The following is a 19,575-nucleotide window of genomic DNA, read 5'->3' on the forward strand; positions in this document are numbered from 1 at the left end:
TCATGGCTCACAGGCCCAGCCGCTCCATGGCATGTGGGATCCTCCTGGACCAGGGCACAAACCCGTGTCCCCTGCATTGGCAGGCGGACTCTCAACCACTGTGCCGCCAGGGAAGCCCATCACACTAAAAATTTTGAACTGCGTGTTATTTTCAGTACACAAGATTGTCTCTGTACAACCAAAGATGCAAATCATAATGCTGGGTTTCTCTAAAACATTGCAAATAAAACTTTCCCTCGTCCAGGTGCCTCCATTTTCATAGAGTAGACATCCCAAAGCAATCATATTGATCCTACAGTTGGCATTTCCCAGTTTCTCTTTGTCACGCTTTTGTAGATGACTTTAGAGTGATTGGTTCTGCCCATCCTACCCTGGTCATGGTCGGGGAAGATGTCCTACTAACCTGTCAGCTCCTCCCCAAGAGGACCACAATGCACATGGAGGTGAGGTGGTACCACTCAGAGCTCAGCACACCTGTGTTTTTGTATCGGGATGGAGCTGAGGTGACGGAGATGCAGATGGAGGAGTACAGAGGCCGGGTAGAGTGGATAGAGGACAACGTTACTGAGGGAAGTGTGGCTCTGAAGATACACAACATCCGGCCATCTGATGATGGGCAGTACTGGTGCCGTTTCCAAGAGGGAAACTATTGTGGAGAAACAAGCTTGCTGCTCAACGTAGCAGGTGAGTATCTCAGAAAAGACATAGGGGCTCAGAAGAAGTATATTAATTTGTGTTAAGCTTGCTTCCAATTGAAGAATTCCCTTTGAATCATCAAGGCAATTGCTCCTGTCCAGTCCTCTATCCTGATTCATTTGGAGGCAGGTGGTTCTGAAATCTTTAAAGTGAACTCAAAAACAATTTCCCCAAATTTAACTTACAGAGTTTTGACTGTTCTTGAAGATTATTTAACATTGATGACATGTAGTCACTAGCAGTTTTGCTGAGGCAAGAATTTGTGCCATATAGGCTAGTGCACAAGGGCAAGTCAATTGCTGGGTGAGCGACCCTAGCAGACTGCCCCGCATCCATGTTCTCTACTCAGCCTCAAGTACACAGTCACTGAGATGTGAACACATTGTTTCTTTGTGTAACGCTGCCTCAAGTTAGAAAGCTAGTGATGAGACTAAGACGTTAAGAACGTGGTGCTTTTATGGAGATTATACTAGTGTTCAGTGAATTGTGGGTTCAGTTGCTTTGGGGACATACCCATTGTGAGTGACAAGGGTCTGCATGATGTTTTTGTGTTAGCAAAGTAGGACAGAGTCAGAAGAAGGGAACGACTGAAGAAAGGATGTCTCTGTGGAGAAACAAATATCTGAAAAGTAAACTATCGTATGGTTCCCTGGCAGGAATAACTCCTCCATGTGCTAAAGAGAAAATCAGGCAAATCCATTTGCCTTATCAGGGAAATAGTTCTCTGGAGATGTTAACATCTCTGGCTGATGTGACCTCTTTCTGTTCCCTAACACATTTTGTCTCAACACCTATGTATGATTATTAATGTTATTATGTTCAAGTTGATTCAAGATGGATGAAAGAATCCACGTACTTCTGAGATGTGGAGTGGGGAGGGCACGTACTAAGGCATTTCACTATCAGGGACATTTGAAAAGAAACCATGCATTTTCTAAGCCTCTAGGTGAAGAAAATGGGTCTCTGTCCCCAGCAAGTGATAGAGACAGAACTACCATCTATGGAAAATAGAATCCTCTTTGTTTGGGTTTGAGAGTTGTGTTGAATAGAGAAAGAATTTCATGATTCTATAAAACTGGGATGTCTTGAAAACATTTTCCCATGGAATGGAATATTTAGATACAGAAACTCAACATGAAGCTCCCCATTTTACATGACCCAGATTATCTATTTGCACCCCAAGTTCACAACCACCAACAAAAGAAATGAGAAGAATATTCTCCCTGGAGATGATGTCTCACTTTATGTTAAATATTCTATTTAATTGGAGTCAAGATATTATCCAACAAGTCAAAATGCCTGACACAATAATATTAAGATGAAAAAGGCAGAGTCTGTGGCATGAGGGAGTTCGTGAGTAAATTTTAACACATCTTAGTTTGCCGTGCTAGAGACACAAGCAAAATGTTATTATGTCCCTTTCTCTTATTTTCCTGTCTGGGTCTGAATAAAAATACTGCTCATGTGCTAAAATTTAAGGATCCAGACTGGGGTATAAATAAAGTGTATGTGAACTCCAGTTTGAATGGGAAGAGGACTTTGGGCCACCTTTTGCTCCCCAGAACCTTGAACTTCTGCTCTCTCCCTATGCAATGTCATTGGACTCCCAGCCTCTGTGATTTGTGCCTCCATGGGCTTCGGGACTCAGGGCTGTGTCTTTCCACCACAGGTCTGGGGTCTGACCCTTACATCCACATGGATGGATCTGTGGAAAGTGGACTCCAGCTTGTGTGCACTGCAAAAGGCTGGTTCCCAGAACCTCAGATTTCTTGGCAAGACATCACGGGAGAAAAGTTGCTGACTATCTCTAAGCATAGCATCCAAGATGAAGATGGCTTGTTCTATGTAGAAAGCACTCTTGTGGTCAGGAATGTCTCTACAGAGATTGTGTCCTGCTTTATCCACAGCCCCACACTCACTGCAGAGAGGGGGTCAGACATCTCCATCCCAGGTCAGTGCTCTGCCTCTAGGACCAAGATGCTCTGATTAGCAGGAAAGGTTGCAGGGACTGTTCCATAGCACTTAATATTTTTTAATCAAGAAGAATATCTAATATTTTGTAATATGCATTAAAAACTATAAAACATTTATGGCTGGAAATATGTACACTATATAGCTATTGTTAATGGCATTCCAGTTTCTTTCAGACTCTGCCTTTTCTTCTTTCTTTATTAATTTTCTTTACTCACAAGTATGTGTTACATTGTAAAGGAAATACATCTATATTCTTTCAACTGAAATGTTTTCTTGTGCTGTATTTGTGCCAGTTACTTCTAGGAGCTTATCATCTGAACATAATCAGAGATGGAGACAGCTGCTTACATAGCAGCATCTTTATTATAGCCTCATTTATAAATAGCAACAAAAACAACAGCCAGAAACCCAATACAGCAGTGGAGTGTTAAGTGTCTTATGTTACTTATAGCATTGATGAAAAATGGTATTTTCAAATAATTTTAATGGTTGAAAATATCCCCCTAATGGACTACTTAAATGATAAAGATTACATCTATCTATCTATCTATCTATCTATCTATCATCTATCTATAAATAGATATTTCCAATCATGGAAAGATTATTGGCTTTAAATAACTTAAAATTTCACTAAGACTTTTGGGACACCCTCTACATTTAGATATAAAGAAATAAGCACATAGTTATTCATATAAATGGATACAGGAAAAAAAGTTAGAATAAACGTTATATGTTAATGTTAAAAGGAACAATACATATATATACATAATTGCAAAACATATACATATATATTTATATATCTCTCAGTTTGTAATTATGGGTGATAATTGTCTATGTCCATATATTTTTATACTTTTCATGCATTTATAAAAAGAATATTATTATTTTTATGAAATAGTTAAATATCGATATGTTAAATATAAGCAGAAAAAAGCAGAATCATGGGGTGGTAGAAATGAGAGCATTTTTGTTGTGCAGAGAAAGGGAAAAACAGCTGGACCACCAGGAGGTGGATGGGGAAAAATCATTATTTTTTTACATTTTATTTTTCTTATGAATCAAGTGTTTCCATAAGTTGTAGAACTTTGGGGGCTTTTTTTGGGAAATATTTTCTCTCCTTTCCCTTAGGCCAAATTCCTTGATATGTTATTTTCATTCTTTTTCCAGAAAAACTCCAGACAGAGCTGGGTAAGTAGAGGTGGTGGCTCTCACGAGTATACACGAGCCTCTGCCCTCTCCAGGGGAGGGTGGTGCTCCTTGGACAAAGCGTGCACAGAGGAGGTGACACCTTGTGATCCAGATGAGAAACTGAGGCATGACCTTCCCAAGTCTCACATTTAGTACTAGAGGGACCAGCAAAGTGCAGCTTCCTGCAGGCACCTTTGCACCTCATAACCTGCCACTTTCAGTGTTCATGGGACCCCAATGAGCCTCAGATGGATGCCTAAAATGGGTGCAGACCTAAGCTCTGTCCTTCTGGGTGGGAGGAAAGGGAGTGTGTAGGGCAAGGCAAAGGACAGCTGGCCCAGCTCTGGAGGCCCTAGTGTGAGTTTCTAGTGCAAGGAAGCAGTGCCATCATGATAACTGGCAGTCCTCACCCACCACCTGCAACCTCTGGCCCTGCTATGGTTTCTGCACCTGCTCTTCACCCCAGTAGGCCTGACATCATCACTGTCGGGAGGGAGATGTGACTTTCTTAGATGCAGCCTGGGACCCTGTGCTTGAGGTGATCATTTTCCTTTTTATTTCTTTACTTAATAGTTGGACTGCAGGTATGATTTTACTGGACCTAAGATAAGTGGTTTAAACAGTAACCAACTGATTTTTGAACCTCTTTCAGTTTCTCCTTTGTTGCCTTATCATCTTCCTCCCGTTTCTCATTTCTGTGACCTCTTCTCCCAGCCCATGACAACCAACCTGCCCCCTACCTGCTTGTTTTCTCCTTCCATCAGTACTCTGCTTTCCCTCAAGTCACCTGTTACAGGAATATGTGCTTATGTGGGTGCGTGCCTGTGCACATGTTAGGTGAGTTTAAGCACACTTTTCGGCCCATGTAGGAGTTTTTGAGGAAAATTAGAGTGGCGAACACACCCCAATCTCTGTCAGAGTCTAGTGTGACACTTTGGACCCCTTTGCACCATAAAGATAAAGGAAAGGGCCTTGGGACAGTCAAAGGTAACTCCACAGTTTGAAGAGAGTGCACATCTGCGAGTCTTACCTTCCAAGTCAGATACCCTCCCACCCAGGTGACATCTGCTTGTGATAGGACAGAAACCTTGGCTGGCAGAGCTTGTTAGTTACAGATCAGAAAGCCAAGCCAGTGTTTGGGCAGGTTGACCCACGTCTCTGTCCCTTAAGAAAAATTTAAGCGAAGACTCATTTCTCTAAGTTATCTGAACCAAACTGACATGCCCATTGGACACCTAGCACACAAAATACCATCTGATGTCCTGTTGTTTCTAAGTTGTGCACACTTTCTGGGCCCACATTGAAACAATATGAAAAGACAAAGCTTCCCTGGGTTCCCTGTCAGGAGGAGGGCTGTGCCCTCAGGAGCTTTGAGGGTGAGCTCCTAATAGAGAGTAGAGTAGGAAATTCGCAGCTACCTCCGTGTTTTTAGAGCTTGTGAATTAGAGCTCAGAGGCTGCTGGTGAACCGAGATTTCCTTAGAAGTCCTGAGACTGAAATCCTAGCTCCCTTCTCTGGTAAATAATGTTGTTGGTTATACAGATAATGACTAAGTTTTTGAAATGGCAACAACGTGCCTGGGACGATGCTAAGTGCTTTTCAGGAATTATTTTCTTTTCTTACAATAATTTAAAGGTGAATAGATTTATCATCATTTTACAGTTGGGAAACAGTCAATTTTAGCTCTTAATTACCAATCTCTGGAAGAGTAATTCAGTTTGAGAGTTGATTTGTACCACAGATCATGGACAGGAGAAAAAAAAAACCTCATATGGATAACAGAGATGAGAAAACAGTCTGTTTTATTACTATAAGATACATGGATGGAGAAATAGCAACAAACTAACTACTAGTTCTTTTTTTTTCTTCTGACTCCTACTTTTGTCTTTATATTTAAACAGATACATATGAAGTAGAGATAATATGTTTTAGGTAAAATTGAAGAACAAAGCAAACAACATGCTGGATATAACTGGGAGTCAAATTTTAGCAAGAATAGAATGAAATAATCTGAAAATTAAAATTATGTTGGCAACGAGTTTCTTCTCTAGAGAAGTACCTAGAATATTTTGGCTAAATACATAATGAGGACATTTTGCCTTTGATCATTGACTCCCTGTCCAGACAGTTTACACATTTATGCTTGTATTTCTTTATGAATGATCATTACACTTCAGCATTAGAATGGTAAAAACATTCTACCATTTGATGGAAAAGGATGACTCTAAATATAGTATAGAGCATAATCAACATGGCCAGGACCTGATGAGAACTGAAAGTTGGGTCCAGGAAAAGCCAGGAAAGCCCTCAGAGAAAATCTCCATTCTTCATAATGGGGGAATTAGACTCATTTTTATGTATTCATTCTTGCTTTGTGCTTTGTATTTTGCCAATCTCCCCAATTCTTGATCTTATAACATTTCTCAAGATCACCTGAGAACATTGACTGCTGTGTGTTTACCACCCCACATATGTGGGAGCCTGGGAAACTGAAATACGGTGGCTGGATCTGACTTATAAGGTATTATAAAACAAACTAGGGAAGGTTTCTTCACATTTCATTACTAAAAAGCCACCTGACTCAGTTTTGTTCCCTTCTCATTATTAAGGTCTAGAGTGGGATTGGGTCCAATGACCTCAAGTCTTATAATCTTAGGTCTCCACTCACACTGCATGGTCATCAAACTCTTTATATGGTTATTTTTGTGTAACTCCAGTAAAAACTTATGGTTTTGATAGTGATATATTTGTCTTATGGTATAAGAAGCTGAGACATAACAAGTAGTTTAAGGTTGTGCAAATTTAAATTTAAATGATTAAATGATAAAATTTTAATTTGATTTTAATTGCAAAATTGTCTTCTTATTGGGCTGTAAACTGAATAAGATTATAGGTAGGGGCTGCAGGTGTGGGTTCTGTTAGTGATAATTTTCAGACAGACACACATCATGGGATGGTTCTGCCTTGAATAGGGACAACCTCTATCCTGATTCCACCAAACCTCTACCTCTCCAAGGGATGACCTTGAACCTCAGGGCTCCCCTGGGATGTCCCTGGGTTCTAAACCCTACTCAAGATGTTCTTACTGATGACACTATTTGCTCCAGTTTGAATCTTCCATTGCGTTTTGTCTGCTGTATTTAACAGCTTCCTTAAAAGTGATTGGACCTTCCCAGCCCATCCTTGTCAGAGTGGGAGAAGACATACAATTAACCTGTTCCCTGTCCCCAAAGACTGATGCACAGAGCATGGAGGTGAGGTGGGTGCGATCACACCGTTATCCTGCTGTTTATGTCTATATGGATGGGGACCATGTGGCTGGAGAGCAGATGGCCGAGTATCGAGGGAGGACTGCATTGGTGAGTGATGCTATCAATGAGGGGAGGCTGACCCTGCAGATAAACAATGCCAGGACTTCAGATGACGGGAAGTACCAGTGCCTTTTTGAAAAAGATGGTGTCTACCAGGAGGCTGATTTGGATCTGAAGATCATAGGTAAGGATTCTAGATAGATGTTTTGAAATCAACATTTGTTCCCACTGCTTTAACTTGCTAGTTCATGGAAAATTTCTCTGGCAACTGAAATTTTCTTAATATCCATTCACTCATCAAATTTTTAGTAAACTCTCCCATGTGCAGGAGCTGTAACAAATACATAAAGTCCACAAATTCTAAAGGACCAGATTTGATTCTTTGTGTATAAATTTGTATCTTTCCCAGGATCTCCATAAAGTGGCCATACACCTAGTAACATGTGAGATTCTTACTCCATAAGTACACAGGACTCATTATTTCAGTGTGTTTTTAAAATTCTGGGAAATATGTAGTTATTAGGAAGCATGATGATTTGAAGGCTAAACTAGATCCACCATATAAGCAAAAATCATAAATATTGACAGTATTGGCAGGACGGAGGAGGAAAGACAAAATCAATCCCTGCATCATGATTTCCCACTGCCTATGTTTGTGGGTGAGAACTGATTTTCCAAGGTTAGCAAATGCCATTGAGGACATTGCCTAAATTGTGGAAAATCTACTTGTTTCTCCCATTGATGGTGTATTCAAATTAATAAATGTGTTTAGAAAACATCCATGAGAGCACATGTTAAAAGTTTTAATGAACTTCATCATTTTCTGCCATTGGATACATGTATTTATAAGATTTTGTTATTTGAGGATATTCTCTGTCTTTTTTATTTTTTATTTTTCTGGCCGTGTGACTCATGACCTACCTGGTCAAAGTTATTTTGTTTCAGGTATAGAAGAAAAAAAAATTGGATTTGAAATGTATTGTATCCCTTAATCTGTCCCAGAATGATTTTAGGAATACAAAGCATAAAAATAAAAATGTGCAAACAAAAGGAGACAAGTAAAAGCTCCAGCTAGTCTCGTTCCTGAGTGGAGTATAATTCTCCCCTAAGCTTTGTTTTCTTCTCCAAGTCTCTGAACCCTTCTCTTCCCCCTCTGTGCAATCACTGACTGTGTAACCACTTGCAGAGACTCTAAATTGCCTTCCTTGATCTCTATTCCCAGGTTTGGGTTCTTCCCCTCGGATCTCCATGGAGGCACTGAAGGATGGAGAAACAAAGTTGAAGTGCACTTCAGAAGGGTGGTTCCCACAGCCCCATGTGCAATGGAGGGACATGGACGGAAAGACAATACCATCAGTTTCCCAGGACCTGACTCAAGGCAGCCAGGGCCTGTTCCATGTGGAGGCGTTTCTACTGGTCAAAAACAGCTCTGTTGTGAATGTGACCTGCTCCATCAGCATCCCCCTTCTTGGTGAGGAGAAAATGACAACTTTTTCTCCTTCAGGTTAGTGATTCCATGTGCTCCTCTCAGCTTTGGGAAATAAGTATGAAGAGCAACCTAAACTTACTCATTTTACTGCTTTTTAATTTTTTGTTTTTTATGTTTTCTTTCTGATGAAGTCTCTTGCTATCTCTTGCAAAGCTGGTCTTCAGGACACCTAGAGATTCTACTCTTTAGAATTTCTTCCTGAAATTCCCAACTAAAGCCCTAAGGTTATATGGTTACATTATTGTCTACTGAATTCCAAGAACTGATTCTATCATCACTATATCTATAATCTCTTTTCTTCTAATGTGAAAACAATGACATCATTTTTCCCCCTCATGATGCGTTTTCTTCTGGATTAGAAATTAATTTTCCTTAACACCATCTTCATGGATGTGGACTCAGTAAATTTATCCTTTTGCTGCCCTCATTATTCCAGTGGTTGTGGTGGTATAATTGGAAAAGAGAAGGGGGAGAACTCTGTGTGTGTGTGTGTGTGTGTGTGTCTGTGTGTCTGTGTGTGTTTCTGAGAGGAGCAAACAAGAAAGCTAGCATAAACCCCCAGCCTCTCCTCAGCCTCTGCAGAACAGAGAGAAGCAGACCCACTTTCTTCTTGACAGGACTAATTCTCACCTTCCTCTCCAGTCTAGGAGCTCTCAGATGAAAAGAACGATCTTGAAATTTTCCCAGTTTCATGATTTAATGTGATTCTGGGGTTTCCATTTTAGAGCCTGGGATGACTTTTTCATGGAAGATACTGCTTATTTTGGGATTGCTTCCTCTTGTTGGGGCTGTAGGCTTGATCTGGAGGAAGATCTGTAGAAAAGGTAAGTTAGAAAAACAGAAACAGCGTGGAGCACACTTTGTGATGGGAACCTTACTGTACACTTTCCCTAACCTCTCTTTTCAGCAGGCACTGAAGCACAGAGACATTCAGGGGATAGTCAATAATTGATGAAACATGAGAGCTCATGGCTTAAATTCATGTGTAATTGAGGATCAGTGCTGAAAGAGATCAGTTTACAGTGATAATAGAAGCAAAAGGATTAAAAGACAATAATTTAATCTCCCAGTGCACATTCCCAAGTGATCTAGCTAAGGGAGAGGAAGAAAAAAAGTGGCAAAGCCATCCTCATTTTGAAGTTGAGAGCTGAGACTTAACTGGGATTCTGTTAGCATGAGCATTTCACTAAGATCATTACAAATATGGTGACTTGCTTATTGGCTATTCCTGCTCTGCTATGACTTCTCTTGTATTGATAGGCTGTTTTGTGTGCCCTAGAAAGTTCTTCCACTTTAAATTTCTTAAGCCATTGTAACTTTTCTTTTCCTGTTTGGATGTTAATATCATGAAATTGATATTTTAAAATATTCCTGTATTGATTATTATCAGAATGGATTTTCTTTCTCTGCAGTGAATGAGACATTGGATCCAAATACAGCTCACTCAGAACTGATCCTTTCTGAGGGAAGTGAGCATGTAGCCCACAGACGGTCATGCAGCCAGACTTCCTACAGTGATCTGACAGCCTCCTCACTGCGATGGCCCAGGAGGGGCTCATCTCAGGAAGGTGGTTACAAGAAGCGGAGGTTAGGGACAGGACAGTATGGGTCCCGAGTGTTGCCAAGGACGGTGTCGTGAAGGAGTCATCTTTGTGTCAACTGAGAATGGGTTCGGGCAGTGAGTTACTATGGAAATGAGTACTGGGCCATTTCCTCTCCTCTAAGCCTCTGCTCTCTGAAGATGTCTCTGAGACAGGTTAGAATCTCTCTGGACTACACTTCTGGATGTCTCTCCTTCTATAACATGAACAAATGCCTTATCTAACCCCCCCCGCTAATTTTCTTCTCTGAAATTCTGCACCCCCTTCATTCTTTGGTCCCCTACTGTAGGTTCTCCTGACATTTTCCCTGCACCTAAGAGAACCCCAGCAACACCTCCAAGGAAAACAATAACCCTGGATTCTGGAAACCAGGATTATATTCTAAGTCCCAGCTCTTTTCCCCTTTCACCAACCACTTGAAGGGGTCTCACACGATCACCCATTTACCTAATCAAGAGGCTTTTACTTTACTCTGGCATCAAATCTGACCTGGAGACTGATCCCTTCTGTGACCTATCATATCCCAAACTCTCTGGTATCCTGCCTACGGATCACAATCTGATATCTGGTGATAAAAGACCCTTAGAAAATCCAATGGGAAATGCAATTTAGCCTAGAGGAGGAAGTGCAAGGAATGATCAAATATTTGATCAGTTTCTCTAGGAAAGTGACAATTAATTATCCAAGTCAGGGTGAAAAAACAAAAAATACAGTTAAAATGAGGTAAAGAAAATACAGCTGAATATAAGGAGAAAAATCTGATCACTAAGACATAATCTTGAAAATCACATAAAGTGTGTAATTCCTGCACCAGACTTTTTCAGAAAGTTAATTAAGAATGTGGAGTAAGGAAATTTTTCAGAAATTTTAGTCCAAGAGAAAAATGTGTTATGTGTGATGTTTATGAAAATATCAATTTCTGTTTTAGAGTGAAAAAAGCACACAGTTTAAAATTAACAATTATAGAATAAACATAAGCCATAAATGCAACACAAGTAATAAAATGCAATGGAAATAAAAATATTTTAAAGTCACAATGAATTAAAAGAGAGAAGCCACACATAGGAGAAGAAAGAATGTGAAGAAATAAAGATTTGGAAAAAGTCTTAAAATCTTCTGAAGTGAGAATGAGGAATACCTGCAAATGACAGGCTGCTGCTTTCTAGGAAGGCAGACATCATGGTTTTAGCTGTCCTTTGAGGATTATTCATCTGCGACATTCTGGAGTTTTCTCTTTTGCATCATGATATGTTTTCTCTATTTTTAAACTCATAAACTTATGTTTGAAACTGTGTAGTGTAATACTGTAGTATGTAATATTATTATTTCACAAGTATTTTCACATTTATTTTATTTAGTTTTTAAATTTTTCCAGTAGTGGTAAAATACACATAAAATTCATCATTTTAGTCATTTTAAAGTGTCCAATTCTTATTGTTGTTTTAACTTAAAGGGAACCAAAAATCATGAACAGTTTTTGGGCCTTTTTAGACTCTGATTTACAGTTTCTTGAAGAAGAGAAATCTCAATGGCAAAATGCAAAATGGGAAAGATGTTATTACTAAGATGAGAAAGATATATAATTACTGAAATGATGTCTCAAATCTGAGTTCAATCAAAATTAGGAAGGAATGTAATCAAAGTGTATTTAATTTTCATATCCATTAGAATTTTATTTAAAGAAAAAAATAAGTTGTCCAATTCTGTGGTATTTTTACCTTCACAATATGTGCAACCTTCATCAGTATCTAGCTCCAGAATATTTTGATTACTCTAAAAGGATACTCCATAACCATTTTTACACCCATTTTTCCCTCCCTCAAGCCCCTAATATACTTTGTTTCTGTGAATTTGCCTATACTGGGTATTTCATATAAATTGAATCATAAAATACTGTATATGGATTTCTTTGTGTCTGTATTTTTTTAATTTTGTGTAATGTTTTCAAAGTTCATCCATGTTGTGGCATGTACCAGTACTTCATCCTTTTTTTTTTAATTAAAAGATTTTATTTTTTAAGAGTTGTTTCAGGTTTACAGAAAAATTGAATGGAAAATCTAGAGCACTCCCATATCCCTCCCCTCTCACTCCTTAGTTTCTTCTATTATTAACAACTTGCATTGGTGTGGTACATTTGTTACAACTGATGAACTGATACTGGTACGTTATTTTCAACTAAAGTCCATAGTTTACATCAGGGTTCACATTTTGTGTGATATATATACATATATACACACACACACACACACACACATATATATATGACAAAAGTAAAATATCCCAAACTGAACACATTGTCCTTCCTGTTCCATATCATACTTCCAATACCATTTGTACCCATTCTGTTGTTACCCTCACATATCCTCATCCACATGTCCATTTGATTATACCTATTTATATTTTCCCCACCGTTCACTTACCTCTCTCCTGCTTTTATTATTTCTTGCTTGTTATTTAAGCCCTTCCTTTATTGTCAGTAAAGTTAATATTCTGGGCTCTGGATTTATTCTTCTTGGGTTCAAATACTGACTGCCACTTAGTGGCTGTGTGTTAGGGAACTTTTGCTATGGCAGTATACCTTCCAAGAGAGGTTGTTAAAGGAACTTGTCACTTAAGCATCTGCTAGAAGTGCAGAAAAATCTAAGTGGATCTAAGTTGATCTCATCTACTGTCAGAAAGAGAGGGTTCATTCAACAGGAGAAGCTCATATTTTATATTCTTGAAAATGTAAGCTTTGTGATAAACACCTGGAGAAGGCTTAGCTGCATTAAAGGCAAAGGAAAAACCCTCAACAGCGGGAAGAACTTGGTAGAAAGAAAAAAATAGGCAATATTAATGATTACTCTTTCTTCATGAAGGCTGAGGATGTTTCTCCATTCCTATTTGATGATTTTTTTTTCTCTGAAAAGATAAATTGTAACATCCATTCTTTTTTTATTCACATACAGTTCTGGACTTGCTGACCAGTGAGAATTTGTTTTTGTTTTTTTAAAAAGGGCTCTTCCTTCCCAGGAGGCTTGTTCTCCTCAAATGGTTTTACAGTTATTTATCAGTCTTCAAAACACCTTGGCAAAGTCCAAGTTTAGAAGTTGATGGACACCAAAGTCTGAATAAAGAACAAGCTGAGCCATTAACTTTAAAAGACTTGAACAGATTTCTGTGTGTATCTCCAACAGTACTGCTCAACTGAGACCCTTCCCTTTAAACATCACTCCCTCTTCCATATTTGATAACAAAAATAGTAAGAAGAGAGATTTTCTCTTTAAATATAGCTTTAAACATATTTACTTCAAAACACAGTAAGTACCAGAACTGAAGAAAGGCCCATGAATTAACTTGGAGCTTTCTCGTGACAAATCGTTGCTGCCCAGAAAGAGTATTTCCCCAAAGGGAACACTGGAGGAAATTCCCCCAAACATTTTCTAGCTGTGCCATTTCTCTTTCTCCCCCTACCTCTCTTTGAAAGGGGTCGGATTTATACCTAGTGAGAATGACCTACTCTTCAAGAAGAAGAGCTTTCTTGGACAACATACCTATAAGAAGCTTGAGCAGAAGCAGCAGAGGTGCTGACACTTCACTTCTTATGGAGGTAATAGAGAGTTAGTTTCTTGGGGGACACTTGTATCACAACTACTTAAATGAGTTAAAGAGGTCTTTGGAGAAGAATCAGGACAATTTTCAGTGTGATCTGAAGCTGCACAGATGGTCAAAGATGCGCCAGCACCCTGAAGGATAAAATAAGGATGAAGGGTCCCACAGAATGTGATTCCAGTAAAAGGATAGATGTGGGACCCATCGATCATATTGTAAAAGGACACATTCCCAGCATCCCAGTCCAAGAAAACTCCTATCTGCAGGAGTGCTGCCTCAGTGACAGAGGCTTTCTCTGGGAGGTGGGAAATATGAATTCTCCTGCCTTGTATACCACCATCCAGAAATTCTTCTCTGGACATTCTAAAAACCACCCCTCTCTCTTTGCTGTGTCTGAGCAAACACCCAGAGCCCATCTAGTTCTAGATCCAACTTATGTCCCAATACTTACTTCTACCTCCCAGTATTGTCTCTCCATAGTAAGAAAAATCTTGCCCAGAACACTGAAGATGGCTTCAGACTCCCCTTGCTCTTGGTGCGTTGGGGCGTCACCATTCTGAGAAACACTCTCTTTTGAATAAATATGTTTTCTGCTCTCAGATAAGATGAGGTTGGGATGAGCTGTGGCTGGATCCAGAGTAAAAACCACTGTAGGTATGGGGGAAAAAGTAAAGGTCATTCTACAGTGGAGACTGGTTAGTTTTAGGGAAGATGCAAATTACTGGGAAAGGAGAATGAAGAAAAATAAGAGGGAGAGAAATGGAAGATTAGGTAAAACAATGCATGTTCTCTCCTATGTTTATTCATAGAAGACACATGATGTGTAGATCATAGAAGGCCAGGGATGGATAGGACCTTGGGTAACCATGTGTTCCAGACAGGCTGAGACCATTTAGCCAAGAAGTCTGTCTCATCTGAAAATCTCCAGGATCATATATTTCAAGTTGGTGTTTCTCTAACCTCCTGCAAATGCTGGTTGCTCTACTGCTTGCTCTTAATAGTTAAGCCATGCCTTATTTCCAATCACAGTGTATCCACTTTCATTTAAGCTTCTTTGGTGTCATTTTTCTCTAGGCTTATGTAAAAACTAAGTCATCTACTACTCATACACTCTTATTATATTTCTAATGGTTGAAATCCCAGGCTGTGCGGTCAGAAAGAGCTGAATTTTGATCATCACTCTGTCTTTCATAGCAGTGATGTTGAAGTTACTTTGTCTCTCTCTGTCCCACTTTAATCTCATGAAGATGTACATCATTATGGTACCTCAGTACATACAGGACTAGTGTGAAAAGTCAATGAGCTAATGTGTAGAGAACTTAGTACTACATCTTGTCCATGATGAACACTTGGTAAATTTTAGCTTCTGATGGTTGTAGTAACACTAATACCTGTACTCATAATAGCAATAGTGCTAATACTAGTAGTAATTAATCTGTTTCTTGTCAAACCAAACATCTTCAATAATTAAAATTTTTCTCATAAGAATTTGTATGTTAGCAATTATAATATATTTTAATTTTTGGAGGATTCACTTAACTGGGAAATGTGTGTGGATACAGGGATATTCAGAGTGAAGTAGCAAGCAGTAGAAATAGAGAGTTGACTCATAATTCTGGAAAGACCCTAAGATGGTCAGGGGCCATTTTTATCCACTGAGATGCAACAAGCTCTTCTGTGTATCAGACTGGGTATGTAATAGACTTCCTTCTGACTGAACTATTCTTTCAATGTTATTCACATGAATATATCTACCATATCACTTAAGTCTCAGATTAAATATCAATTCCTCGGGGTAATTCCTTTAATCCACGATTTTTTTTCTCATGGCAATCTTTTATTCCTTCATAAGATTCATCAAAGTTTGTACATGCGCTTTCCCGTGAAGTTAGAGACCAGCTCCACTTTATTTATTTAGCACTGAATAAATAGTTGTATAATTTTATGCTGATGAATGAACGGTGTCAGAACAGTAAGAAATCTGTTAACATTTCTGCATGAGATTGAAGTGAAAGCCGTGAAAATAATAACCAGTTAGGTATTACTGGGAGTTTATACAAATAGGGTAGTTTCTCATTTGTATAAAAGAGATTAAGTGAGACAAAATAGTAAGGGCACTCACCTGCTTTGAACTGTTCCTTTCTCCAGTCTAAAGAGAAAATCATATGGGAAAATATGCTAAGGACGTGTCCTCCGAACTAGTGAGATACTTACCCCTATACCTCTTATATTTTTTTGGACTCCCAGATTCAAAGTAAAATCTCCAGATGATGGCACCTATATGAAAAATTCTCTGGAAATGCCTCATGAAATCCTGAAGTACCTGAAGCCCCAAGACAACATCAGTTACTCACCAGCATATAACTCTGCTTTTCTCCAGTCTGAAATAGAACAAAGAAATTAGATTCTCTCATTCATTGGAATGCCACTTAAGGGTGTGAAATTGCAGTGACTGCATGAAATGTGAGGGTTTATGATAGTACTGTATTTTTGCATTCTTTATCTCAATGACAATTCTGATGTACTTGCCCTCTTTTACATCTCCTGTTTTATTTCTCACATTTTCCACATTCTACATCTATGTAAAAATATAAGGGTCTGGTTTTTTGCGGGAAGAAAGGAAAAGCAGGCTTAAATTGTGAGAGTGTATTGGAAAGCCTAAAATTCTGTGTGCTGCCTTGATACCTTTGAGCTTCACAGGGCTCCAAATGCCTAATTGTGAGTTCTCCTGCTCTCACCAGGTATGCCCTCCACCCAGCAGGAAAAGCTCCCCCTCTCAGCTAATTTCTCTGTTGGCCAAAACAGCTGAACCACAGCTGGTCTTCAACCTAATGAAATTTACCTCCCTGTCAGCCTGCAAAAGGTATCAAACAAGCCAATTACATACTTCCACAGAAAACGGGACCACCTCATTCTCTTGTCCCTGAAAAGCCTGGCTCCTACAGACCTTGCTAATTCGTTCTGCTCCCAAGTGCAGTTTCCATGTGGTCCTGTATGGCGTGAGGTGTCTTTCTTCCCCAGGATGTGGGTACATGTGACTAAAAAACTGCTGTCAATCTCTTTTGTCCAGTGTTGGGTGTCATGTGTTTGAACATCTTATACTGTTTAGGGTATGGGATCCCTCCCTCACCAACAAGGTAAATAGGAGGTGACCAGAACAGAGGGGCCAATTAAATGGTTCATCCAACCATAACATCAGTGTAACTCACCTTGCGGATACAATTTCTTCCTTCTGGCTGAAAGGAATAACAGTCTGTGAGAGGCCAGACATACAGCATACAGTAATGACTCTATTTCCTCTATTAGAGCAAAGAAAGTGGAAAACTTACCAAGTTCTTTCTCAAATGATTCTAAAAAGGAAAGAAAATAACAAAATGGATTTAACAGAAAATAAATATTTTCTAGACTATGTTACTAAGCCCAGATCCTAAGTGCTACTTCCATATACCTAAAACAAACAAAAAAATTAACTTAATTGAGAATTATTATGACCATTAAAAAAAACCCTCTATGTTTATACCAGTGATATTTTCTCTCTCCAATGGACTTTATAATACTTTTTTTTTTCTCATGGAGGTCCTGGGCTCCATGTTTTGTAGGAGGTCTAGGCGCTCTAACTCATCCTTACACATATCTCTTTGTTCCCAAAAGATGCCATCCACATGCACAATCATGTTAACAAACCCATAAATTCACAGATCCCCACCAAATCTGATTCACAGTTTTACCTTTGGCTTTACATTCTTTCTCCTTTTCCTTCTTGACTTCTGATAGTTTCTTCTTTTTCTGTCGTTCATTCTGAGCCAAATACACAACAGCACCAATGAAAACCCCAAATATCACCAAAGTCACAATGAATGCTACCTTCCAAGGAGAGGTCCTAGGGAAGAAGTGTTCTGACACAGGACCCCCCCCCCAAATCTGGTTAAAAACATACACCAAGCAAGTCTAGCCCATCCCATGTCCTAAATATCCCCTCCTTACTCCTGTCCTTCCCCCCAAATGAGCAACACTGACCTGGGATAAAAATGGTTTCCACTTGCTCTTGTCCAAAGAAAGGGTTCTTCATGGAACAGGACACTTCTGTCTTTGACCTGTCTCTCACAAGAAGGGATGCCTCAAACTGAAACAACCCATCATTATCTTGTGTCTCGTCCTCAGCGAGAGATGGGATCTTCTCTCCCTTTGCATCTTCCCATTGTATTTCAGGCTGGGGAAACCATCCCTTGCCTGTGCACTTCAGCCATATTCCTTCATCTTCTGGACCCACCATGAAAATATGAGTACGAGAACCCAAACCTGGAGAGGAAAGTCATTCATCTGAGACTTGGACATTTTTTTGTCCAAAAGCTCCTCGTGTTTCACAGCTACACCAGTGGGAGAAGATGGACAAAGCACCACAGCTCTCTGTGGTTGGAAGGGGGTTCTTTTCATTTCCCATGAGATAAATGGGTATCTGAAGTTCAAAAATTACAAGAACATTGAAGGTGATACTGGAACTTATACCAATGCCTGTCATATCTCCTCTACACAAGCATATCTGTAATTGGCAATAGAAGGATAATAGGGAAGGAACAGAGTAAAATTTGCCAATGTAGACATGTTGCCACTATAACTATATCTGTTCTGTATCTATACCATATGTCTATTCCATTTATTGGAGTGTCAAGGAAGACTTCTTCTGTGCTTAAATTGAGACTACATGTAGTCACTTCCTTAAACAATCTCCTTTTGTCATTTTCCCAAATTTTCTTTCTTCCACTGAGTAAAGATTATCTAAAACATGAAGGTAACAAGGTGAAGTGAGTCCATGAAAGAGTCAAGATCTTTTTACTTTTCCATTCTCACTCCTTTCTTTTCCTTCCACTACCCCTCCTCTTCTTCAACTCTGCACAGGCTAGGTCAGCTAGTAGATTCACGTAACCAACGCCCATATCAAAATATAACAGCACCAGAATACTAGATGAATTCACTGTCTATTCAAGAATGATGGCTATTCTAACTTCTAAGACTATATATTATTTTGTCTTTTTAAAACTTGATATCACAAAGTATGGAACCACCATAAGCTCAGTTCTATTCTAGTTTCTTACTTGTGGGAAATATATTAGGAACCTCAGCTACATCATCTTTTTTTGGCTAAAAATTATAATAGAGCTAATAATTTTTACTACCAATCCCTGATCTTCCTGGCGGAATACACTTCTGGAAAACAGAAAGCAGTCTGAACGATAAACCATCTTCTCAGAATTGCCTTAGGGAAGTGCCAATTCTCTTGAAAAAAAGGAAATATACTGCTCCTGAGAAAAATGGAACAGATCAAAGCCTAGGAAGCAAGAACTAATAAACCAAATAGACCTTGTATTTCCTGCAAGAATATAATCATTGAAGTTCCAAGTTGACATAAGCAGATGAAACCTATATCTATGTTGAGAAAGAGGAAAAAGAAGGAATACCCATTTCTGAGCATTAGAAGTGGCTGTAAAATAGACAAAGTTTAAATGAGTGAAAGATAAGCATGGATATATAATCAAACAACTGCTTCTAAAGGTTGGACTTGTCTTTACACCAATAAGTCAAAGAACTGTTATGGGAAAGGTACTGAAAAATGCTGTCACCTGAATGAGGTTATTTTCATGACTATGAAATCTTTGACCTCTTACTGGGAGGATACTGAAGTGAGATCACAGTAACATGGCTCAGGAGAGTTTGTCACTCTTTCCTT

At 39.1% G+C, this 19,575-nt stretch overlaps 1 protein-coding gene and 1 pseudogene across 1 annotated transcript in view; one reads left to right on the plus strand and one right to left on the minus strand.

Annotated features, from left to right (window-relative positions):
• The window catches only part of BTNL2 (butyrophilin like 2), a 13,566-nt gene extending 2,159 nt beyond the window's left edge, over window positions 1-11,407 (plus strand). Inside the window, exons 2-9 of the mRNA XM_007459592.1 lie at window positions 337-684; window positions 2,366-2,647; window positions 3,838-3,858; window positions 7,006-7,353; window positions 8,392-8,673; window positions 9,384-9,495; window positions 10,563-10,606; window positions 11,346-11,407. Coding sequence (XP_007459654.1) covers window positions 337-684; window positions 2,366-2,647; window positions 3,838-3,858; window positions 7,006-7,353; window positions 8,392-8,673; window positions 9,384-9,495; window positions 10,563-10,606; window positions 11,346-11,407 — 1,499 coding nt within the window. The remainder of the gene's footprint in view (window positions 1-336; window positions 685-2,365; window positions 2,648-3,837; window positions 3,859-7,005; window positions 7,354-8,391; window positions 8,674-9,383; window positions 9,496-10,562; window positions 10,607-11,345) is intronic.
• A 2,433-nt stretch (window positions 11,408-13,840) lies between these two features.
• Window positions 13,841-19,575, minus strand: part of LOC103087837 (butyrophilin subfamily 1 member A1-like) — a 12,726-nt pseudogene continuing 6,991 nt past the window's right edge.

The sequence above is a fragment of the Lipotes vexillifer genome, unplaced genomic scaffold (genome assembly GCF_000442215.2).
Source record: "Lipotes vexillifer unplaced genomic scaffold, Lipotes_vexillifer_v1.1 scaffold862, whole genome shotgun sequence".
Taxonomy (NCBI): domain Eukaryota; kingdom Metazoa; phylum Chordata; class Mammalia; order Artiodactyla; family Lipotidae; genus Lipotes; species Lipotes vexillifer.